Here is a 10,815-nt window from a genome sequence, read left to right as displayed (position 1 = left end):
GATATCATTGTAAGGACATAAATGGGTAGAAAAACAGCAACAGAGGAAGGTAGGAATCTTCTAAAACTCTGAGCTGTAGATATTTTGCATATAAGTGATTGTATTTTCCTGAACATAAATAGAGTTACACTTTACACATACTACTTGGTATGTGGGCTGAATCATTATAAAGTTGCTTAATAAGGAATTTAAAATATTGTGTTTGTGAGTGAGGCATTGGAAACACATTTTAGGGTCGCTCTGGAATCATATCCAGTAATGAAGACTTATTATAGGAAACCCCCCCCCCCCATCAGTAATACTTGTTTGGTTTAACAAAAATTTTATGTCAATACCCAGAATAAGAATATTGAGTGAAGTCCAATTTCTTGATCTGCATGCTTGTTTTAAGTCTGCACCAGAAGTATTTAATCATTTGAATAAACATGGCAAGCTGACAACCAGTATTTTGTATATGACAGGCTTGATTTTTTTCTGTTTTTAGATTCATTTATTCTTACAGAAAGGGTTACTATAGTTTTAATGTGACAGCTATATGTCAGAACAATGGTAATTATGTTACCTGTATGTATTTGTTTTGTTTTGTTTTGTTACAAACTGCCTGTTTAAATCTTCCTTATCTTGTATAGTTTGTTTTTTTTATGGCGTATCATCTGTTCTTTTCAATCTTACATGCACCTCACTTGTTACAATCTGATTGTACAATCTTCTTTAGGCTAAGTTCAGATGGGTGGCAGTAATGGTGGTCTCCACCTGCTATGCTGATTGTTATTGGACCAGTGTTGAAACATTTGCCAGTAGGTGGTACTCCATTCATTCCTATGGGTGGCCACAAATAAGACACCACATGTAGCATCTCAGCTGCAAGTAGTTTCCAAGGTGTGGGAGGAAATGGTAACAGTAACCTTGCCTCCCCATCTGAGCTTTGCTTTAAATCTGCCAACAACTATGTTGTATTGGATACCAGTTAATCAAATAGTTATGGTAGGTTCTGAAATAGTTATGGTAGATTCTCCTATCACAAGTTTATTTGACAAAAACTGTACAGATATATTGCAACATGTATGGTGAGCTTTGGCCCCTGTATACCTTATGTATGGCAGACGTGTTACAATCATGTAGTTGATTAAGTGCATCAATATTTAGTCTTGTATAACACTAATAACAATTGTACATACAAAATTTTATAACAGTTTCTAATAAAATACTTTTGCTCAGTGAAAGTGTTTATGGTATGTAAGTTTATATGACACACACATATTTATCTTGGAACTACAGCCAAATAATTTTTGCCTAGATGGGGGAGAGTAAGATTTGCTGATTTTTTTTTTTTTTTTTTTTTTTTTTTTTTTTTTTTTTTATTCCATTTGTTCACATTTTCCCTAACATTGGATTTGATTTAATAAAGCATTCCATAACTAGAGAAGATAGACTATTATGGGAAAACCTGGGTGACCCAGCAAACCTGAACAGAACTGGTGCAGGATTTAAAACATTTAGCAAATTAGCCAAATAGCAAATTATTTTAAAGAATCCATTTCAATGTTAAACCCAGGCCAAATGCTACTAAAGAACATGCTATGTTTGTGTGTCAAAAGACTGTAGCACATTGCAATGCAAATTGTTATGTGTGTGACGCACCATGTTGATGTAGTGAGGACACTATGGGCTGAAAATCTATACATTTATCATAGTTACCCGTAAATAGCTAAATTCCACATTTAAAGGGCGCTTTATATTGGGTGTGTATGGAGTAATAAAAAAGTGTAATTTTTTAAAGACAGCACTGACTTTTTTTTTTCTTTAGGCTTTGTGTGAGGGTGAATCTGCCCTTGTAAATCAAATCACTACTTACTGATATGGCGGTCATTCTTATCCCTCAGGTTCCTCCTAAAGTTATTGGGGGTTCCATAAGCAATGACAAATTCATCTTCACCCACAATGACCAACAATGTAAGAGCCCCTTCTACACTGATCACTAATGGTAAAAACACAACTTTTCCAATCTGTTCATTTAGTTCCATATTTATCACTAAAAATATGTTGTATACATCATGGGGGTGTATTAAATTATCTTCCCTGCTTGTCAAATAAACTGTATGCACCATATTTAGAGCTTTCTACAACTTGTTAGCACACTTATGTAACGTGTTGTAAGCATAATGGTTTTAAGAAGGGGTCCCCTAAAAATGTTTTCAAGGTTCCTCCAGGGGTGAAAAGGGTTGTGAAAAGATGATTATTATAACTTGCTGTCCAGTGAATAAGCTAGATGCAGAGCTTTCATTTTAAGTCACCTGCCTGAAGGAAACAGGGAGAATCAAGTGAAACATTCAATTTTATTTCAGGTGTATCTTCTTTCAGTGGTGCACATTTTCCAATTTTATTTATTACATTTCAATTGAAATTTCACAGAAAGATTGGGGCATGCAGATTGATAAAAGTAGCAATCTGTGACTATAGACTCTTTATGGCACTGTGTAATATGTTGGTGCTAAATAATTACATATTAATATTATGATTAATATATATCAATATGAAGTGAGATTCACAAGTAATGTGTGATGGTGATTCCTCGCACATATGTGTGATTGTTACCACATGCTACTTGTGTACCATTTTCTATTTGGGACCATTTATTTGTGTAATAGCTGATCTTTACCCTTAGTAATCTTTACTATTAAATTTAGTATTGTCACCGCTTGGTCGATTTATTAGTGGTAACATGGCTGGTCTGTACCTAGACAAAAAAAAAGACCAAAGCGTATGGGGTTTTAGTGTGCATTTACAAACTGAAGTCTTCAGTTCTCGTATTTGTATGGAATCCCAATTACCCAGTTGCTGAATGCTATTCAGTGGGTTTTTCATTGGAAGGTAAGTATTTATTTCTAATAGAGCCTGGAGGATGAAGGTATTATTTGGGTCAAATGGAATTATCCTTTAGCTTTTTTGGCATCATGTGTCACTTCTCCAATACCTTGTTCTCTCAGATTGACTTCTCTGGCTCTTCTTTATGCCTTCTGCCACAACACTTGTGCTGCTTGCTATAAGGAACATGGTGGACATGGGACGGTTGGCAGAATGTAAAGTGCCTGTCCTACAGATAGAGGGATAACTAAGGACCATGGCACAGCTGTGACCCTGCCACTAGCAGCCACAGCATTGCAAAAACTATTTGCCTGCCCCTATGGCAATGTGATGGACTGACCCTGCATGTGATCTCTCTGGATGGTCTCTTAAAGCGTACCTTAACTCACAATGTTCACTGTCTATAAAAAGGTAGACAACTCTTTTATGTTATGTAAAAATTCTTTGGTTTCTTTTTTTTGTTTTCTTGCAACACCCTTTTTGTTTTTTGAAAAAAGGTGCAGCACCGCCCTCTTTGATTCTCGATCGCCTAGATTCACACATCCTGGGGGGCTCCTGTGTGCTCCTTCTGCATGCTTGAGCATGAAGGAGCTTTTTTTTGTGAAAAGGGAAAAAAATTGCCCTAGCAATGCATGCGCAGTGAGATTGGCAAATTTTTCCCATCTATATCAATCGATCTCGCGCCTGGGTCGGGTGACATGGGAAGAAGACCCGAGAAGAAGAGGGAAGGATGACGCCGGCACAAGACGGGACCAGATTGAAGACAGCTCCAGACCGATCGACTGCCCTGTGGGATAAAAGGTGGTTTTTTTTTGTTTTGGGGGACTTTTGAGTTTAGTTCGTCTTTAATCCCAATTATTAGTGTTGAGTTTCTTAGGCTTGCCAGGTCTTCTGATGTGCAGCTTGGCAGCCATGGCACAGCAAAACGTCTTCAATTTTTGGTTCAAGAGACCCTGTCAGTAACAAATCTCCAGGTAAAAGGATTTTAAATGCTGGCGTTTCTGCTCCATCACAGCATTTCCCTTGTATATCATTATTAAACAGTTTATATAGCACCAACATATTATGCAGCGCTGCACATTTATTAGCCTCTTCCTTTACTGTGCTGACCCAGCTCCTTCTGACCCTTCCTATAAATCCTGGGTGAGTGAAGGGAATACTATAAAGTTGGTGGACAGCTTGGCGCCTGCTGGGGTTGTTGACATCACAGCCAAGATGGTGGCACCCAGCGCGGTGTCAGGGATTTGTATAGTTTACACACATGGGGGCTTTTACAAGGAAATAAAATACTTTATTGGCGACACATAGGGGGAGAATGTTGGTGATATAAAGCCTGCTGACATGACAGGGTCTCTTTAAAGCCATTCTATTCTCTTTGCGTAAAATAAAGCAAAGCAGCCATCTTGTTTCCCTGGTAACCGCGGTGACGTCATGTAGAGCCCGGCTCGCGCAGGCAGCATCCCCGAGACTGTGAGCAGAGGAAGCGGGCCGCCTGAGGGATGCCTCCGCCCGGTCACACCGCGACCCATGGAGCCGCCGCCACTGCTACACCTGGCTCTGCTGAGCAACCTGACGGCGCTGAACGGCCCGGGCACCACCGGCACAGGAGGAAGGGACGGCTCCGTCGCTACTGGAACCAACCGGAGCTCCCCGGAGCCGGCTGAGGAGCCCGGGGGAAGTCCGCTGTTGCACGGGGTGGCTGTAGCTTGCCAGGCACTGCTGCTCCTCGCCATCTTCCTGCTGTCCTGCCTCGGCAACTGCGCCGTCATCCTGGTGATTGGCAAACACCGGCAGCTCCGCACTGTGACCAACGCCTTCATCCTGTCCTTGTCCCTGTCCGACTTCCTGACCGCCCTGCTCTGCCTGCCCTTCTCCTTCGTGCTCCTATTCTCCAGAGGTGGAGCCTGGCTCTTCGGTGACCGCTTCTGCTTCGCCAATGGCTTCTTCAATTCGTGTTTTGGCATCGTGTCCACCCTGACCATGACCCTCATCAGCCTGGACCGCTACTACGCCATCGTCAGGCAGCCACGGGAGAAGATCGGGCGCGCCAGGGCGCTGCAACTTCTAGCGGGAGCCTGGCTGGCCGCTCTGGGCTTTTCCTTCCCTTGGTACTTGCTGGCCAAGGAGCAGTGGGTGGTCCATAAGAAGGGCTACTACCACTGCATGTACGTGTTCCACTCGACCGGCTCCAGGCTGGGGGCCGCCTATAGCATCTCGCTCATCGTCCTCTGCTACCTTCTACCCTTTAGCCTCATGTGCTTCTGCCACTACAACATCTGCAAAGCGGTCAGGCTGTCGGAGATCCGCGTCCGGCCCGTCACCACCTATGCGCACCTGCTGCGCTTCTACAGCGAGATGAGGACGGCCACCACTGTGCTGATCATGATCGTCTTCATCATCTGCTGCTGGGGACCCTACTGCGTCATGGGCCTGGTGGCCGCCGCCGGGGACTACCCCTTCACCCCGCTCATGGACACCGTAGCGATCTGGATGGCCTGGGCCAATGGGGCGATCAACCCGCTCATCTATGCCATCCGCAACCCCAACATCTCCATGCTGCTCGGACGCAATCGCGAAGAGGGCTACAGGACTAGGAACATCGCCGCTTACCTGTGTACGCAGGGTCAGAACAGGGAGATCAGAGGTCGGGCTGACCCCATTCGTGATCACTACACGAACAGACACGGGCAAGGCAGTCGGGTGTCTTCGTCTAGCCCAGCCAATGGTGGGGATGTAGCCATGTGGGCCTGCAAGAACCCAACTGTGCTGTTCTGCCGAGATGGCCAACCGGACACCATGGCGGAGCCTCCTGGCATAAAATCTGAGACCGCAGACACAAGCCTTTGACCTGGCTAATTATCTTATATTCTTGCCCACTGGTTGGGTAACAAAATTTCAGGAAGGCTGCTAGAGAAAGAAAAAGGTTCCCCGGATTATCAAGTATTAAATCAAAATATTCTTATTCTTTTTTTGCTCAATTTTAGAACCAAAGTAATGGCAGTGAGGAGCACAACGTTATACAAAAAAAAAAGTCTGGTTTCAGACACTTTGGTTGGTATTTAAATTACTACATGTAGCATGAGGGCATAGAAGGAGACCAAACCAGCATAAATTAAAGGACATCGCCAGCAAAACTGTGAAAATCTTTATTTTCTAAGCAGTTTCTTCTTTTAGAAAGTTTAAACATTTTTCCACTGCTGATTAATCAATGGAATTGTAATGAAATCCCTAAATTGTTTATTTTTTACGTAAGCTTTTGCAAGACTTGTTCAGAGGGTACAGATGTATGAAATTTGCTTGCTGCTGGGTTAATGCAATCCAAGTGATCTATAGAATGTGTCCGTTGGTATGAAGAGCTATGGTTGCTGTCCCTGTGGGAGTATCTAAGGTACACCAATATGGTGAATGTGTCTGATTGGTTACAATGGATACCTCAAGCCCAACTCGGTATTCTCCCTGTATGGTGACCCAACTTTTCAGTAACCACCCACAAACAGCCGGGTGGTTAATGAAAAGTTCCGGGTGGTGTGCCCAGCTAAAAGGGTCTGGAGGGAAATCTTCAACTAAATGTTTAGTTTAAATTGGATCAATGTATTCTATATTCATGATAACAAAAATGTCCAAAGTCAAAGTTAATTTTCTTTACAAAGCAGCCACAAATTGAGTAGAAAAGCCTGTCAAATTGCAGAGAAGGATCCTTGTCTATGTGCAGAATAAATGTTCACTGCACACATCCATTATGTCCCCTGCTAAAAAGAGTCGGAGCTTTTCAATCAGCAGAAAGTGTGAGCTTTGATCATTGGAGAACTGAGACTTGGAAGGGGAAGTGTGTCAGACCTTTGCAGAGAGACCACTGCTTATATTCCGAGAACAAGGGTTCTTTGCTAGGGCATGCCGGTGGAGATGGTTTTTTTATTTTACTTTGCTTACTTATTTACTCAGCTCTCCTATTACTTTTAACTTAAGCTTTGGGTGCATTCTGTAAAGCTCTACACCTCGGATGAATTTTAGTTGAAAAATGTTTTTTGGGCTTGAAGGATCATTTGAGGGTCTAATAGAATACTATTGGTTATAGAGGACAACTAGAAGAATGTTTTAACGTGGTTGGTGTGATTTTTGAATATTCTGATGGCTTCTCTTATCTAATTGATTAATAATCTACCTAACTGGTGGTCCCACCAAACGAATACCGGTATATCTATTACAAAGTTAAATGATGGTCTACTTGTCTTGCCATAGATTCTCCATGATGTGCAAAACACATAATTTGGAAGTCTAGCTGTAAGATGGTCCCCCCTTTGTTATTATAGTGGGGTTCTTGGCACTCAAGCCTTTAAATGATCTAAGAATTGGGGGGTAATGTAGATCACTATCAACAATCTGTTATCATTTGCTTCTGCAGCATCACATTTGTCACATGAAGTTTGTTTCTTTTACGTGGCCTGAATCTTGCGTCTTACAACTGTTCCCTTTCTCATGACTACTGCTGGGTTTTGTTGATATTCATGTTCTCTCTGACTGGTTTTGCTATTTTTTTTTTTTCGAGGTGCCATTTAACATAAATAAATGGATGACTCTGTTATTAGATAGGATATGGATTAGGACAAATTTGTAATTTCAGCTTTTGTTATGTCAGAACCATGAACATCAATTTTCAGTGCCTAAAATAGGGACGGTCTGTGTTGTCCTGTACATAATTTTCAGATCTCAGTCAGGTTTGATGTGCAGCAGAAACTGAAGGAACAAACATTTCTTCTTTCAGATATTTAATACATTTGGCCCAGTAGCTGCCATACCCAAAAGTAGGCCCTGTGTAGAAATGACTTGGGGCCCCCGTTTGACTGAGAAGGGTGCAGGGACCTTGTACAGCAGCACACTTTGCACCTTCCTATGTCCGCCCTGGGGTCTAGAAGATTTCTTTTTGGTTGCTTTTGTTTGGTTCATGCACTTTTTTTTGCAATCCGATACATAGTTACATACATATATATATGTAACTATGTATACCATTGTTATCCAGTTAGGATAAGTCCATCAAGTTCAACCACTAGAGAAATAAGATATCCAAGAGTTGTACACGTATTGCAAATTTAAATTATGATATGAATTTCCTGTACAGAGGGCTGGCTTAAAAATAAAACCTCTTACTGGCCATTATACCTGCAGAAACCCAGCCCCTTCCATTAATAAATTTCACCTTAATATTATTAGTCACAAATCATGTCATGTTAAATATGTCCACATCCCTTACAAAATTAGAGGGCTAACAAAAAATACTTGTCTGTGGTAATTTGGTCTTATTACATCTCCAGATAAAAACTGATAAGTATCCAGTCATAATAATTTGTAATGCCATACGAGATTGCTCATTCGCTGGTGAAAGCTGGTTTAGTTCCTTAGTCTATTGCTGTCAGGTTATGTCAGTGTCTTTTGTGTTCTAGTTTAGCAATCTGGATGACAGAATTGAAAGAAAAACCAGCCTTTTGTATTGGTGTAAAATGCTCAAGCCAACATTAGGATTGGATGTGTTTCAGTACTGAAAACTTAAGTTCGTACCTGTAAAACTTTGTAACGTCTATTCGTCCCCGAGGGTAGGTTACTTTTATCCAAGATATGCAGGTTGCTTTGTATTCCTTCTACATTGATTTATTAATGGCAACCTGGATAAATGTAAATATTGTAATTTATTATTTTTCTTTTAATATATTAATTCAAAAGCCCGTGAGTGTCCATCAGCAAGCTCTTCTATGCCAATTCCTATTTGTGTTCCCAAAGACCGTTTCTCTTTAAACTGTGCAGGGGATACCCTTCAATACTAAAAGTTATTATTTGCTCTGCTTGTTTTTTCTTTTGGAATTCCCTGAACTTTAAGGGTAGCCATTTAGGGTAAGCTGGAAATATAGAATAATTCCTATGAATTTTTCTTCTAGCAGAAAAATGTAAAGTCCCAGCTCTCTATTTAGAGGAATGATCTCTCATTTTCAGACCTAGTCACCTATATCTGCCCTTTTTTGTACTCCTTCTTTTGACTTGAGGTAAAGACCTGTCCAGGTTGTATAGGATATTTTCTAACAGAATATTTTATGTAATATGATGTAGAAGTCCCAGATTTTGCTCCAGCAGATCTCATCTGCAGTTTTGCCGGCGAGATGGGTTGCCTTTTAGAATGTTTAGAGTCTCCACCAGCTATCATTTTCAGACATACTCAAAACTGATCTTTGGCTTTCTTTTTATTTGTGATTGTTGAGGATCATATAACTCTTAGTGCATGCAGCTAGAATGGTCAGGAATAGCTTATTATTGTTGTTGTTGTGTGTGTTTTTTTTTTTTTGTTAAAAAGTTACATTTTTTATTGTCCTTAGTCTGGGCACAGGTGCACTTTAAGAATAATTTACAATTTTCACAATACTTTTAGTATGAGAAACTTTCATAAAGATGATGTCCAAAGTTCTGTGACTGGAGTGTTCCAGGTGCCAAAACTTCCTGACCAGAGGGCCACATTCTCCTTGCCATTTTCCCCTACTTAATTTTGGATTTCTCCCCAGCTGCTGTTATTTGCAGTTTGTGGTACAAAACATTGTCCCTTTATTTAATAATTGATTGCTATTTTATTGAAAACCATGTGTTTTTCTCAAATTCCACTTTACCTTTGTACTTGGTTTTTTGGGTTATAGCACCTTTTTCTGAACTACAATTTCTCGGCCCACCAGTTCTGAAGCTGAGATTTTTATTTTTAAACTGTACAGCAGTTTACAAATCACCAACTTTTTACGCAGCGCTGTACAATAAATAGGGGTTACAAATGACAGACAGATACAAACAATGACACAGGAGGAGGAGAGGACCCTGCCCTGGAGATGAGTCCATTGCTGTTGAATTCTCATCTCTTTTTAACCAGTTGCTGTAAAAGTGCCAAATAAGATTTGTTCCATTCTATTTTGTATGTGATAGGTATGATGTTTTTTTCCCATAAAAAAAAAAAGCCCATAAAAAAAAGTTGAACCTTTACCTGAGGAGTTCTAATTCAGGTTTCAAGATCCATGGTTTTAACATCCTTTGGTATTGCTGAGGTTGGTGCCCTTTTTCCGTTAATTCGTAATAACAATTGGGAGCAGCCTTGGGTTTTTACCAAGGAAAATCCTGTATAGAAAAACCCCCCCCCTCTTGGTGTCTGCATAAGGCTGAGACCACTATATATTGTGCCATGTATGTTAAACAAATTTCCCAGCCTTGACAGTCAGCAAAAACCAATCTTATAATGCTGTCACAGCGATGGTAGGTGTGTAGCCTCCCAGTTTTTTAAATTCTAGGTGTACATGGGTGCCATTAGGATTTGCAGAGTTTAGTGACAGGTTCACTTTAGTTTCACACTGTGAAAAATAATAAAATAATGCTTTTTAGTACTACTTGGTGTCGTGTATAAAAAAAGCCTACATATATGTGTACATTTTGCCGATATTTGATATTTTGCCATTGTATTATTTTGTTATATTTCTATTGTGTTCAATGTATTTTTTTTAATATATGTGAGGTGAGTGGGGATCATTTTTTTTGTATAATGGCTTATTTATTGAAGGGAAATTATAGTAAATACATCTTTTAAAATTATCTTTTTAAAATGACATTTTTATGCAACTTTTACATATATGGTACACTGTTTTGATATTTTATCACACATTCTATACACACATCCTGTAAATTATCCCTCTGTTTGAATGTCAAGCAGTGCAGTCAGCAGCGTTGACTAAACGGGGAACCGCCTGGGGAACCGCAAGGGATTGCTCTATTTAGAGGCAGGTGTGACCCTAAACTTAGTGGTTTGTGTATTTGTTTTTTTTTGTTTGTTTGTTTTTTTCCCCTTCTTTTTTTTTTCTGTCAGGTAAATTTTTTTTTCACTCACTTAGAGTATTCGCGTATAGCGTAGTGATTCTGAAAATGATTGGTCCAAAAATC

General features: G+C 40.3%; 1 protein-coding gene across 1 annotated transcript; it reads left to right on the top strand.

Annotated features, from left to right (window-relative positions):
* The first annotated feature begins 4,331 nt into the window (after window positions 1-4,331).
* GPR135 (G protein-coupled receptor 135) lies at window positions 4,332-9,835 on the top strand. The gene has a single exon (XM_072427885.1). It carries the CDS (start codon window positions 4,393-4,395, stop codon window positions 5,710-5,712), a length of 1,320 nt encoding a protein of 439 aa, XP_072283986.1. The 5' UTR covers window positions 4,332-4,392; the 3' UTR covers window positions 5,713-9,835.
* Window positions 9,836-10,815: the final 980 nt, after the last annotated feature.

The sequence above is a fragment of the Pyxicephalus adspersus genome, chromosome 12, assembly GCF_032062135.1.
Source record: "Pyxicephalus adspersus chromosome 12, UCB_Pads_2.0, whole genome shotgun sequence".
Taxonomy (NCBI): domain Eukaryota; kingdom Metazoa; phylum Chordata; class Amphibia; order Anura; family Pyxicephalidae; genus Pyxicephalus; species Pyxicephalus adspersus.
The sequence above is the reverse complement of the archived record's forward strand: the minus strand, read 5'-3'. Positions and strand labels throughout refer to the sequence as shown.

Bases quoted from the DNA above. Each gene is read 5' to 3' on its own strand.
- GPR135 (XM_072427885.1), top strand. From the start codon at position 4,393: ATGGAGCCGCCGCCACTGCTACACCTGGCTCTGCTGAGCAACCTGACG.